The sequence below is a fragment of the Acipenser ruthenus genome, chromosome 2 (assembly GCF_902713425.1).
Source record: "Acipenser ruthenus chromosome 2, fAciRut3.2 maternal haplotype, whole genome shotgun sequence".
NCBI classification, from domain to species: domain Eukaryota; kingdom Metazoa; phylum Chordata; class Actinopteri; order Acipenseriformes; family Acipenseridae; genus Acipenser; species Acipenser ruthenus.
The window spans coordinates 26,764,772-26,779,518 of record NC_081190.1 but is presented as its reverse complement, the minus strand read 5'-3'; the positions used below and the strand labels follow the sequence as shown (position 1 = coordinate 26,779,518).

General features: G+C 37.1%; 1 protein-coding gene across 1 annotated transcript in view; it reads left to right on the top strand.

Annotated features, from left to right (window-relative positions):
- The first annotated feature begins 395 nt into the window (after positions 1-395).
- The window catches only part of LOC117963346 (CMP-N-acetylneuraminate-poly-alpha-2,8-sialyltransferase), a 40,257-nt gene continuing 25,905 nt past the window's right edge, over positions 396-14,747 (top strand). Inside the window, exons 1-2 of the mRNA XM_058992822.1 lie at positions 396-754; positions 11,223-11,354. Coding sequence (XP_058848805.1) covers positions 642-754; positions 11,223-11,354 — 245 coding nt within the window. The 5' untranslated portion in view covers positions 396-641. The remainder of the gene's footprint in view (positions 755-11,222; positions 11,355-14,747) is intronic.

Sequence of the window (14,747 nt, the reverse complement as noted above, 5' to 3'; positions counted from 1 at the left end):
CTGGGTGTAATCAGGAAATACAGCACACGTCAACAGAAACCAAAATAAAATATTTAGTCACGCTCGGTACTTTTCAACAGCGTTGGTTTCAATGCCTTACGAATCACGATGACAAAACCGTCATGGTTTTCAGTTTTTGTCCTGTGTCTGCACTTTACTATGAGGCTGCATTAGTATCTTCCATTAAACGCCCCTCTTCCTCCTGAATATCGCCTCCCTCTGTATGTGTTTGTAGCCAATAGTGACGGTTTATTTATCAATTGTAGCCCCAAATGCTACCATGGGTGTCTCCTGACTGTCATAGTGGCCTTTTCTCTTCTTTTTTATCTTCGGCAGCGTGTTGTCTCAAGCGACTGAGCGCTGACAAAACTTCAAATGATAAACCACGCCCCTTTATCTCCTTATTGGTCCTATCGCTATATATATTTGCATGGATCTAATGTTAACCGTTTCATTGGACCATCTAGTTTTCCATCACAGAGCGGGGTTACTGTTTCAGGGTAAAGTAAATGTGCTGGCACTGGCAGTAAGAACCGTGATTGCAGTTAACAGAGGGTGGAATCTGGCTAATTATTTTACATTTGAAATTAAGAAAAACAAGGAAAAGCAGTCTAAGGATTTAACTGAATACTGTTCAAGAAATGCGTCCTGCACGGAAATGGTGGACTATTTGCACGATAAGCATCCTTTTGATTGTCTATAAGACAAAAGAAATATCAAGAACTGAAGAGCACCAGGAAGCGCAACTCATAGGGTATGATCTATTTTGTTATATGTTGAATACAACTGAAACAAATAGACACATTCTTGTAAAATCGTTGAATTTTTGCATACTCACTAGGAGTTTTATAATTTGTTTTCCCCCTAAATGATTCAACAATATTTTAAAATTAAGGTACCGGTTTGTAATATATATATATATATATATATATATATATATATATATATATATATATATATATATATATATATATATATAGATAGATAGATAGATAGATAGATAGATAGATAGATAGATAGATAGATAGATAGATAGTGTGTGTATGTGTGTGTGTGTGCGTGTGTTATTTAGCTAAGATTTTAATCAAATATGTTTTCTTTCCAAAAGCTGCATTTGCTATACAAGACTAAGACTTTTTTTTCAATTGAATGCATGAATAAATGAATAAACAAATAAATACATAAAAATGACTGGAACACGTTGAATCGTGTTATTATTTTGCCAGTGTTACATAGCAATTGCATTGAGGGTGTGCATATGCCTTTGTTTGCAGGACATTTGCATTACAATGACTACACCGAGAGTTTGAGTATTTCAATTGTAATGGATATTTTAGGCAGCTGGGCTCAGTTTATTTATTTACTGCTTTATTTATTCATAAAGGTATATTTAACTTTACTGTTCACCTCTTGAACAATATATCGTTATAACGCAGATGTCTATTTTGTACCCCTCCCTACTTTTTAGTAGATTTTTCATGAAACAGTGTTATTGTGAGGTGAGGATACATTTTAACACTTAGCAACATTATCTACCAGTCCAGTGCCTATATATATATATATATATATCAGTGGGGATGGTGGCCAAAGGAAATGGGGAGGTAGAAAAAAGGCAGAGGGCTTGGGGTCCAGTAGAATCGGATTATTGTATTCTGAATGACAACACTTCATATTATTATTATTATTATTATTATTATTATTATTATTATCATTATTATTATTATTATTATTATTGTTATTATTATTATTATTAAATTATTATTATTATTATTTGGCAGAGACTTACAGGTGTTACAGGGCAGTACTGTACAGGGTTACAATGCAAGATCAATTAATACTGTGCTCGGATTCAACAAGTTAGGCTTATAGCAAATTATATCTACAATGACCTATTAATAGTGCAAGGATAGTGAATCGGCTGAGGATCCAGTAACGTGGTGCGTAGGTCAGGTAAGTCCAGTGCATAGGGGTCTACAAGTTAGTTTTACCCCAATTCAGCTGTTAAATGCATTTTCTCCACTAGCCAGCAGATAAAACAGTAGCCCATCATAGTTTATTCTAATATACTTAACTGTTACACACTGCCAGCTTATGTTTAAGAAGGCACTGTATACAACATAAAAATACAGAATTTAGATTTCAAGACCACGTCACTTACTTTGCATAACAGGAGAAAGGCAGAAAAAAAAACAAGCACATCCTATCGACTTAGTTTGCTAAACTTAAATAAATGACCAACAAAATAATTACAGTGGAACGCCTTACATCCGACCGTCACATAACCACCCACGCTTAGTACAGGGTGATGGTGTCAGCAGCATGTGCAGCGTCCGCGATGGCAACAAAAAGAAAGCATTGTTTTAACAACCCAACACAAATTGGAGATCCTCTGAAGGCTTGAAAATGGAGAAACTAGGGAAAAGATAGCAGCTGATTTTGGGATAGAGAAAAGTACCGTGACGGATATTAAGAAGGCAGAACCAAATCTAAAATCGTTTGTGGGATCAACAGACGCATTCAGTGCTTGCAAACAAAGAAAAACCATGTGACGTGCTCCAGATGATCAACTGGACAAAGCAATACCTGGTTTGTACAAAGGAATGCCAATATCTGGTCCAATTCTGAGCGGTAAAGCCAAACAGTTAAACACTATGCTGGACGGCGATCCTCAGTTTCAAGGCTTTTTAACTGGCTGACTGAAGTGCTTTCAGCAGCGTCACAGAATACGAAAGCTGTGTATCCGAGGTGAGACGCTCTGCAGCAGCAGAAGCGGCGGAGGCAGAACCAGCGCAATGCTTGTCCTATCATTAGTTAACATGGCGGCTAACAAGAGATCATTTAAACAGAAAACCATTAAGGACTTCTTTAAGAGTTAAGAAGCCACCCATAAGTTACTGTACATTTAGTACCCCTTTATTATATTTCTTTTAAAAGCTTCTTGTTTTATATTGTAAACCGCATAGCAACATATTCTTAATCTCGTTTACGGTCGCTTACTTTTAAAGTATAGCACTTCCCCAGTAACCTATGTGTGCATGTGTAAATGTCATTTTCTATAGATGTTCGCCAATCCAACATTTTCACATATCCGCCGGCAATACCCCAGTCCACAGTGAGTTGGATATGCGACGTTGTACTGTATATACCCGTACAGGTGAAAAGTATATATATATATATATATAAATCTCACTTATCACATGAAGCTCTTTTTCATTTGCCACTTCTTAAACTGTCGTGCAACTTCTGGTAAGGCAGTAAATAACTGCAAAGTATTTTTGTCATTTCTAGCAAATACGAACATCTGAGTTTTGTATACGACTACATGTCATTCGAACATTCGGATATTTATATTTTTATTTTATTTTTCACTCAAATTTTGAGGAGGCACTGCCACCCTTGCCTCCTCTATGGAGCCTCCAATGATTATATCTGATCAATTTTTGACCACAGAACCTTTTTCCACATGGCTGCAGTATCATGTAAATGCTTTTTCGCAAACTCCATACGTGCTTTAAGATGAGGCTTTTTGAGTAATGGCTTCTTTCTTGCCACCCGTCCCTTTTGTGTAGGTACTGACTCCCATCTTAGACACAGAACTTTGCAGATCTCTCAAGTTCATTGTTGGCTTCAGAGTGACATCCCGAACCAATTTCCTGCTTGCCCGGCTGCTCAGTTTGGGAGGGTGACCTGATTATTATTTGTTTATTTAGCAGACGCCTTTATCCAAGGCGACTTACAGAGATTAGGGTGTGTGAACTATGCATCAGCTGCAGGGTCACTTACAATTACATCTCACCCGAAAGACGGAGCACAAGGAGGTTAAGTGGCTTGCTCAGGGTCACACAATGAGTTAGTGGCTGAGGTGGGATTTGAACCGGAAACCTCTTGGTTACAAGCCCGTTTCTTTAACCACTGGACCACACAGCCTCCGATCTGGTAGTGATCTGGGTAGTGTCTGGGTGGTATGATGCATCTTCCACTTCTTAATGATGGACTTCACTGTGCTGAGAGGAATAATCAGCGCCTTTGAAATTTTCTTGTACCCTTCTCCTGCTCTGTGCCCCTCTACCACTTTATCCCGGACTTATTTCAAAAGCTCCTTGGTCTTCATGGTTGCTTTGTTGGATCACTATGTGAGTTGCAGCTTGAAAGTCTTTATATACCTGAGGGAAATTATCTACAAGTTAAACCACTTTGAGTACACACAGGCTGAAACCATTTCACTAATTCTGTGACTTTTCAAACAAATCATTTGCACCTGAGCTGATTTAGGGCTGCAGTAGCAAAGGGGTTGAATACTTATGCAACTGAGATGAGTCTGTTTTTCTCTGTAAATCTTACTTATTTATATTCTATATGCATTTTTTTTTAACTTTATCAGTGTGGAGTAGTTTGTGTAGATTCTACATGTAGTCTAAAAGCGCTTTGTGATGGTGGTCCACTATGAAAGGCGCTATATAAAATAAAGATTGATTGATTGATTGATTGATTTGAAAACATCGTGGAGTACGCTCAGGCGCCAACAAAATGTGAAAACTTTGCAGGGGGGTGAATACTTCTGCAAAACCACTGTATGTGTGTGTGTGTGTGTGTATGTGTGCGTGTATGTGTATATATATATATATATATATAATTGCTTTTGGGACCTATTCCCTGTTAGGAATTTTTTATTTTTTGTAATGATAGCGGTTCTGCTTTCTTAACAAGATATATATTTTTAAGGAAAAACAAAGCAAGATGCTGCTAGAAAACTACTATGGAATCATGACTGTAACGCTCAGAGTAAATCAGTTTACCTATACAATGAGGAATGGCTTTATTGCTTTTTCTTGTCTGAGATGCTTTAGCCACTCTCCTGTGGCTCAGCCTGGTCACATTTCTTCTAACCCTAATCTCATTCCTAGGCGTCACACTAAGGTTCTTGGATGTCCAGTGGATCAAAATTAGATTTAAAGGTCATTATTTGTGTTTAATTCCAAATGTCAAAGAATGCATCATTATAGTGTAATATTTCAACCCATTTGAAAAGTAACTACTACATATTAGAATATTAGGGACATGTAGCATATATTTATTACTTAAAGAAGATGTGTGCTGCATATACATGTTATCTTCTTTTAAAACAAAAACATAAAAATAAGAGTTACCGTGAGTGCAGATTTATATTTTTGTCTTAGATGTGGTTTCAACATGTCATGTTTGGTTTGGCTGTCGTTTTGAGCAAAGCTGTTTTAGCTTGTGGTAGTCTTGCACCTTTTTTTTTCTTTTTTTTTTTTTTTCTTTTCTACACTAAATAACTTATTTGGAAAATACTGTAATAGAAGAGCCTTTGGATATGAGTTTAACACAGAGCTACTTTGTATTGTGATAAATGTGTTTTCCAACCTGTGACATAAGCAGGGCTTCCCCTTCCTTAGTTTCACTGTAACCAATATGTGGAATAAAACTACGCTTGACAGGAAGAGATACTATGTGAAACACAGATTTCAGTATGTAACATGAAAGGTAAATATAATTGGTAAACATCCTTATTTTTGTTCCCAAAAAGGAAGTTACATACAGACACACAAAAACACCATATAACACAAAATGCAAAATAGCCTTTTACACAAGCGTCTGGGTAGCCCTTCTAAAAGTTCACCACTGTAAATTTTGCACAGTAATTTTGCAGTTTCTCCATATTTTTCCAATGGTTATACTATGCATTTTCCATACATTGCCATGGTCTGTCATGTTTTTGTAATATGCTTTACCATACCTCTCAGGGTTTTACCATTCTTTCACTATGTTTTAATACACTTTGCCATGCTTTTGCTGTGGTAAACTTTTATTAAGGGAAAAAAGTCTGCAAATCTAAATTGGAAACCTAATTTTCTTCAGTACCATATATCTAAAAACTGCACAAATACTCTGCCTCTCAAGCGCGTGCTTTTCAGTTTGCAGCTGACACATATTGCTGTGAAAGGAATGCCACTTTGTGTTTTTAGGTTTAGTATCAACATGCCTGAACTGGCTCTTGCTGTAGTTACCAAAATATATCAGTGTAACCTGTCACATCCACACAAGAGAGGCAAACAAAAAACTTGGTTGGTAAAAATGTGTCTGAGAGTTACTGAACAAAGTTGTTTTTCTGACCAGGAAGTGTTGTTGTTTTCATTATATATATATATATCTTGGCACTGCAGGGGAGAGAAGAAGAAAATGTAGTCCTGGCGAGTTGAGGGACTACATTCCCCAGAAGGCCACGGGGCTGAACAACCTATAATTTGTTAATTGTGTATTCAGTGTTAATTATTATGACCAGCTGACGATCACTGACAAGTAGAGCCAGATACAGAGAATAAAAAGATAGCAGCCAGTCTGTTCTGGGCTGCTGTAGAGTGAGAAGCCCGGTTGTCAGGGTGCAACTGTAAAGTAATGTAGTAGGAAAACCTGGTTGTGAGATGTAAACTGTGTTTGTGTATTTTTGAAACCGATAAGAAGAGTAGCTGCCCGGTTTGAGTGGAAGGTTCTAGAAAAAAATGTTTAGTTAGTGCTCCGAACGGAGTTAGGTTTGTTTTCACTGTGTTTTGTAAATAAAACAGTGCAACCACGCTGTTGAAACAAGTTCCTGTGTGTAGGCCAGTGTTTACGTGCTAGAAAAGAACCAGAGAGACTGTAAATTTTTCACTATATACATTAAAGTGTAAAAACTGTTGCATTACTAGAAGTTGTGTACACAGCTGCTAATTATAAGTGACTGAAATACAGGAAGATGTAAGCTTGGGTGATTTATCAGTTGTGCTGATGGTGGTGCTGTGTGGTCAGACGCCAGCCACACAGACGCAGCAGTTACAGACTGTGGTTTTCTGCTTTCGTGTGTACTGCAAGCAGTGTGTATACACCTCGAAACAACACAGGAAAGCACATTTATAGTATTGCCTTGAGAAATACTTGAGGGTGTCTTTTTAGTTTGCAAAGAGATATGTTTATTAAAAAATCTTAACAAAAACAAAATCTAAATAAATTAATACAAATAAACACTTGCTGCATGCAATTCACCATTTACATTATAGCCACAATTTCTGCAAAGGTTCATATTTGTTTATGGTATATTTATCCCATACCTTTTTTATTATTCACATTAATATTTTCAATGCAGAATGTTTGTAAACTCAAAACTGAATGACATCTTTTGACAGGATAACCATTTCAATTGATGCTATTTATTCAACTGCACAGTACTTTTCATTAAAACTGAATGAGCTATTTGAGGACTGTTTGATCAGATTATATTTGAATACTGCAGTTAGATAACACGTTCTATGAGGTTTCAGAGCGAATCATACATATAAGGTGTCTGCTCTGCTTATGTTTGCCCAATAAAATAAGTGAAGTTTGGTTTTAGAATATGTTTTATCGAGAAGAGTAAAACTGAGATGCACTATTCAAGCGCATCCCTATTGTATAATACACAGCAGAGAGAACAATATTTACCCAGCCTGCCAATCACTTTGTCAGTTGCTATCAAGCCACAATACAATAGCTGTCTGTTTTCTTCACTCACAATATAGGCTTTCCAGTATGATTACAAATTTACAACTACCTAGTGCTATCACATTCCCATCATTGCTCTCAAAAAGCAGCACAGAAAATAGGTTCATCTTGATTTAGGAAGTGAAAAGACTGTTTTGCCAAAAGTTGACTCCAACCAAATAGTAGTGGACAACATGGTCAGCAAGTTTTAGTAATGGACATTTTTTTTAAGGTTGAGCAAGTAAAATAGTAAGGCAGTTCTCATGAGAACCATGCTAGAAATGCTAGAAGGTAAATCACACTGTAACGGGCATCATGTTACCAGTGTGGTATCCGCTGAGAGACAAGAGAGATGCAGAGGGTTGGAAGTTGAAACGCCGCTCAGGCGTCCATTTTTTAATTTATTTTCAAGGGGTTGCAGGCAGTTGCAGTGGCCGGTGGCTGCCACTAGGATACCAGCAATGGTACCCCTAGTGTAGAAGGATATGTACATACAGGTACATGGAAAAATGAAAAAAAACAAAACAAACACTGTACAAAAACAACTAGAAAATAAAAGGTGTCCAAGCTCGGGCCGTGTTCTACTCCCGCTATACAGGGAGGTCCCGCACCAGGAACCTTCTCCCTAACACAAGCTAAATAAAAACTTCTGGGATTAAACTACACAGCGGCAAAGGTTCTTCTCCTTCAGGCTTGCAGACAAAACCACCAAACAAACAAAGAACCAAGGGCTGGCTTTTCAGACCCTTTTTAAACGCAGGTGCCCAGTGTTAATTGAACATCAATTATGTAATTGACACCTGGCCTCCTGCTGCTCATTATTATTTATTTCTTAGCTGACGCCCTTATCCAGGGCGACTTACAATTGTTACAAGATATCACATTATTTACATACAATTACCCATTTGTAAAGTTTGGTTTTTACTGGAGCAATCTAGGTAAAGTACCTTGCTCAATGGTACAGCAGCAATGTCCCCACCAGGGATTGAACCCACGACCTTCCGGTCAAGAGTCCAGAGCCGTAACCGCTACTCCACACTGCTGGAGGCAGGGAGGGAAGTCTAACCTCCCAGCCCTGCCATATCTAGTCACACTTTGTTTTTACTCAAATTAATTAATTTTTAAAATGAAACCCAAAAATGCATTCATTTACAGGGGCAGCCCTACCACACACACCAAGGATTGTGCTCATACAAGATAGCCAGCGGGTAGTTTTTGGGGTGTTTTGGGGGAATGGTTTGTTATAAAAAATAATTTTGCTGTGTGTGTTCTGTTCACCCACCGTTAAAAGCTGTATAGAGATTTTCAGATCAGTCTCAGCAAGGTGTTCATGCAGTCAAATGCTGCTCACAAATGTAATAATAGCAAGCTAGAACAACTGTTAAAATAGATCTACATTAGTAAAAGGGTTGGGATTGGCAAACACTAGATTAGCCCAAGGGTTGTTGCTGAATGCTTTTATTTTATTATTATTATTTTTTTTATAAATGTATATGATGATTTTGCTAAGGGATTTAGGGAGATGGCAAGGTCCATTATTAAATCCGCATTTTTAAATTCTGGTCCTCACGCAGACCTATGTGAATCCCTGAGGATGATAGAGACCATGGTTAAATGATATTAAACAATTTAGAAATCAAGTACTATGAAAATGTAGACAGAACAGGTTTCTGGTGTAGTGGGAGAACTTTGTGACAAAGAGGTATTTAAAACAAGTTGAAACAGCAAAGAATAAAGATGAGTATGTGATTTTAAAGGGAATGTAGATTTTGGGTGTAGGGTGAAATGCACAGTAAGAGCATGTACACTGCACACTAGTGTTTGGCAAAACAACCACATAAGCTCTACAATACCAATTGAAAAAAGGGTGAGTGCGTCAAATGCTATATACAGTACACGGATCTACTCTGTTTAATAGAGTGTAAGTAGGAGGCTTTGTTATTCAAGGCCTTTTCTTTGTTCTAGATTGATTAGGGGAATTTTCTCCATAAAGACAGTGGTGTGTAATGAAATTCATAGTGCCACACAGATTACACTGGAAATTGTTAAACAAAATGTATAGAACCCTAATGACAAAACAATCTGAATGAGATTAGTGTTAATTATGAAAAATGAGACATGTCAAAAAAGACTGGAAGCGAGGTGCAGTGGCGGTGATCATGGTTGACTAAGAGAAAACCACCATACCTTTCAAAAAAGTACCTGGATATATTTTTTTAGCCAATACGATTAACACACAAGTAGTGCACTTCAGTAAACAGTAATTTCAGCCTTGATATTATTTTATTTATAAAATCTAATTGGCATAAATGTTACATTTTTGACAGCCTGGGGAACTCTGTGTGTCTGTCAGATAGCATACTTTGATTACACTGATACTCATTTTAAATCATATTGTATAGGTTTCTTTGGGAAGCCCTGCAGGAAACTATTTATTTGATGCCATTTGATAGAAAGGGGCTCCTGAAAGAAGCAAAGGGATAATGAATACGGTTTAGTTTCCAAAGCAACAAAGACTCCATTTTCATTTATACAATTTCAATACCATCTGCAGCATACATTAGCACACAACATTTACTCAGGGTTGCTACTGATAGGACAGGAGAACCTTACAAAATAAAAACTGTTCGTAGAGTCAGGGGAGCGTAGGTCCATGTCCTGGCTGTGCAATGTTGTTGGCCTTTGCTTTGGGGATTCTGGAGGGAGCGTTGCATTGGCTCTGGCGCTCCCGTGGGTTAGGAAGGTAAAACCATCAGACTGTTTCTTCCCATCGCGATATAGCGGACTCCACCAGCCAGGCACCTAGTGAGCTCAGGTGGGCACCTGCAGAGAATGTTTATCTACTTGACATCATTTATTATGGAATATGGGACATGAGAAGTCCTGATTTACACAGAGCTCTTAACAGTACAGTAGCTAGTTATGGCAATGGGTTATTTATTTATATACCATGGCCTACCAAAAAAATGTAAAACCTGGTTTATGATGATAGGGGTTGGGGCATTTGGTATCCAATTGACCCCAATCAAATCACTTTAAGAAATGTCTTTGGTATCTCTCTTCAAGAATAAGGTTTCAAAAATCGTTATGTACCCACATGTAATGTGGTTTCTACAAATGTTATATATAATGATCTATTTGTAGAGGTAAAAAGGACAGTGGAGAAGATAGACAAGTACAAAAATGAAATACAACAGCATACAAGATGCTGCATATTTTATATCGATTTTGCTAAGAAATGGGAGGATATTAGGAATAGTTATAGTATGCTGGGCAGCTCATGAAGTCTGATTTTTAATCAGTAGTTGCTGTATTGCAAAACCTTTTATACAGTACTTCTGACAGATGGTACAAGTGATGGCACAGCTGGGAACACCTCCTGTCATTAAAGACCTTGCCTTTTTTCCTTAATAAACAAGACTGATTCACAGAACGTTCAAAACAAGATTGTGAGCAGTAATACATTTATATGTCTGAAAAATATTAGTACATAAAACAATTTGGCCTTTTTGTGTCCCAATTTGTAGACCACTTAATGTTTTTTGTGACTGTTATTTGTCTGGAGGAAGAACATAGTAAAATTCCAGAATGGATGTTTTTGTTTTTATAACATTGGAAACATGAACCATTCATTACTGTTTAATATACAGGCTTACCACATGTATTGGTATTCCTTTTAATTTATTTTTCCTTTTTCTTCATTTCAGTAATGCCGACCTCAGTTCAACTAGACTAATGGTCAATAGTTCTGATAAAATCAGTGGGAGGGGAGGACCTGCACTCTTCCAGCATTCAGTCGAAGGCTGGAAAATCAATTCTTCCTTGGTATTAGAGATAAGGTAAGCTTTATTTTTTTAATTGATGAGAATTGTAACAAAAGACTCAAATTTTCCTTTAACAAAGGACATACAATATTGGTACAGAATGACTCTAACACTAATTAACACATACAAAAAAGTCCTCTCCAGCCTAATTAGGTGAGACAATACATGTGTTAAAGTATGTACCAAAACAGGAATCTCTTCGTGTTTGTGCTATGCTGTATGTTGGTATCATGAAATCCCATGACTGGAATTCAGGCCCCTAAAAATGAAAACAGAGTTACTAAATAACACTACCATAAGTGCATATTTATTGCCTTTCATTGATGTACTGTATACAATACATGGTTTATTTTTCATCTGTCACAGGTGTACTCGATCAGCATCTCTGGTGTAAATGAGTGGAGCTCTCTCTGTGAACTGTTTTCACTCATATCACTTCAGCAGTGTATAGTTAAACTACTGCAGTACATGATAACTGTAGCTTAAACTTTCCTTTTACCATGCTTTAGGCAGCACAGCTGAAAACAGCCGTGGTCTGACAGTGCTTTATTTATATTTAAAAAAAAAAGTTATTGCAAGGTATTCTTTTGATGTGCATGCTATGTACATTTTAGAAACACAAGCCTTTTATTTCGTGCTTGCCAGAGAGCTTGGCCCCCCACTTTAACACCTCTTGTGCATTTGCACTCCTGTGGGGTCAGAGAGGAAAGTAAGCTAAGGCTTGTTTTCCTCCTTGCTCTTCAGTTACACATACGAGCCAGGTGCTCGACCAATCCAGGCAGGAACACCTCTTTCTTTAAGCTAGGCACTTACGTCCAGGGTTCAGTTGCTTGGTAACATCTGCTGTTTACTGTAAGTTTAGGGGTTGCAAAAGGCAGCATTCGAATTGGGAATTTCTTACTGGGTAGAAAAATTTAGAAAATATGTATAAAAAAAAGTAAAGTTTTTTGTGTGTTATTACTAAGTGCGGTTCTGAGAAAAGAGAATTTTTACTATCTGATTTGCTGTAATTCTCTCATTCAATGAAATTCAGACAGTATTTTGAAAGACATTAAAGGCTGTCTAGGAATGTGAGAAGAGTGTTTTGCAAATCTGCGTGTGTGTGCATGAGCTGGAATGACACAGTTGTTATGTCCTTCCTGTTTTATGTGATGTGCAGATATGAAAGGTCAGAATTGTGCTTCTCGTTTCTAAAAACAAATCTGGAGAAAAATACTTTTAAAATGTTGCCTGTAATGTCACAATGACAAGTACAAAATGGAATACAAGATCCAGATATTATTGGAAGGGACATACTCTTGGCCTTGTTCCTACGGAAACGTAAATGAATGAATTTACCTCCAGAAAATTAGTTGCTTAACTCCAGCCTTCCAAGCCTGTTGGGCAGTGTATAGATTGCATTAAAGTGGTGGTAAAATAATAGAAATTCTGCCAACTACAGGTGGAGCTGCAAGCAAACTCAATGCTCTCATTTTTGCTTGTTCAAAAGCTATGTATGTAGACAAAGATGTTATACTTGAATATGGAATATATACTACACAGGAATATTTCAATATTAATTATGTATTTTTCCATTCAGTCAGTAGTGCAAATCCTATCAGTGACATAACAAGGAATTGGATTATAGTTCAGAAAGATACGGTAAGCTTTTACACTCCACACTCCACAGACCCCTTGGAACAAGCTGTATCTTACTGACTGATTTGCAGTTGGAATTACAGCAGCATAGGCTTAATATAAACTAGTGTAAGAGTATACTGATTTTGACGCATCACAACTGTGCAAATGAATTACTGTATTAGGGAAAAGATCCAGAGAATTTGCTGCTTGAATTTAGAAATCAATCCGAGTCGTTGAGGAAATTTTAAAGCAGTGTCCCTCATCACAGTGAAAGCACTGGTTACAGCGATTGAAAATACTGCCGCCTTTTGTCTAACATTACTGCGGAGTGCAGGAAATAAATTCAAATTCAACAGAGAACATAACACTTTTGACAGAGTATCTGTTTGCCTGGCAGTAAATGGTGGAGTCTTTTGATGCCAAAGCTTTAGACTGATCCACTAAAACGGTAGGCAGCATGTAACTGTTCAACCGTATATTTCAAAGTGCTGTTTCCAAGCAACATTCAATTTTGTTGTTTATTTTTATTTTAGATATGTTTTATATTGCAACCTTTTTGAAAGATTAACAGTTACTTTTACAGTGAATGTAAAGCTGTGTGATTAGGAGACTGTTGACACTGAGAAGAAAAGGGAAATGCTTTGCTTCAATAACTATAAGAGGCTAAAACAAAATATTATCAAGCCTTATAAATAGCCTAATTGTTCACCAGACTTCACTGCCCAGGGCTGGTTAAAATTGTTTTTTTTATCACAGCCTCTCAAGCACTTAAATTAACACAACTCTCCCTCCTCTACATCTGTATTGAACAAGAAAAACTTTCAGCACAGATGAGAGGCCAACAGTTAATGCCACCGGTGACTCTCCATAGACAGATGAGTAGAAGTCATCTCTGTGAAAGATGATTACATGGTCTGTTAATGACTACCATTCTAAAGTCCATTTCCATCTGCAGACCATGAACACTTTTTCAACTACTTGTAGAGAGGATTATTTACGTTTTTGCGTTATTACGTGCCAAAAAAGAGTTTGATGGAAAATGATGATCAGGAGAAAGCTGCCAAAAACAAAATGTCTCCTGTTTGGTGGGTAGAAATAACAAGTCTCTGGAGAGCCAGAGTGCAGAGAGCACATAGCAGAAAGTGTTTACTAATCGTTGTCTGTTCCAGCGTTCTGCAAAGGAATAAGGAAGTGTGTCTGTTTGACAACATAGACGTCTGACGGTGAAGAAGTTTCAAAAGAGAGGAGGAATTTCCCTAGTGGCTCACATTACTGCAGCCCTTGAATTTCTGTAAAGTTATCACAATGTTTTTTTATTAAAGCGGAAACCTTTGCTTGACCTATTTCATTATAGCTGTACTTCTCTAAACTCTATCAGAGTTCTGCTCTACTACTGTATATGAGTCACTTCATGAAAAGGGGTTACCAAGGTATGGTTAGTTAACTTGTGTACCAAAATAAAAATAAAAAAAACAGAACAGTACTGCAGTTATAATTGTAAATCAATAAGGGGTGTTTGTATAGATAAATAAGATAACGTGAAAGTCAGAGGATGTGTAATATCTGAATAAACATATTATCTCTATCAAAAACACACCATATGACATACTAAAATGCCTGTTTTACCAATAAGTAACGTATATTGTCATAAAAAAAACACCTATTTACATTGTTTCTGTGTTTATTTCTTTCTTTTTGAGTACTTTCCATGGTGTGTGCCATTTATTTTCCTGACTGAGGTGGCTTTAAAAAGAAGTAACAAATGTAATATGTCGTATCCAAATCTGT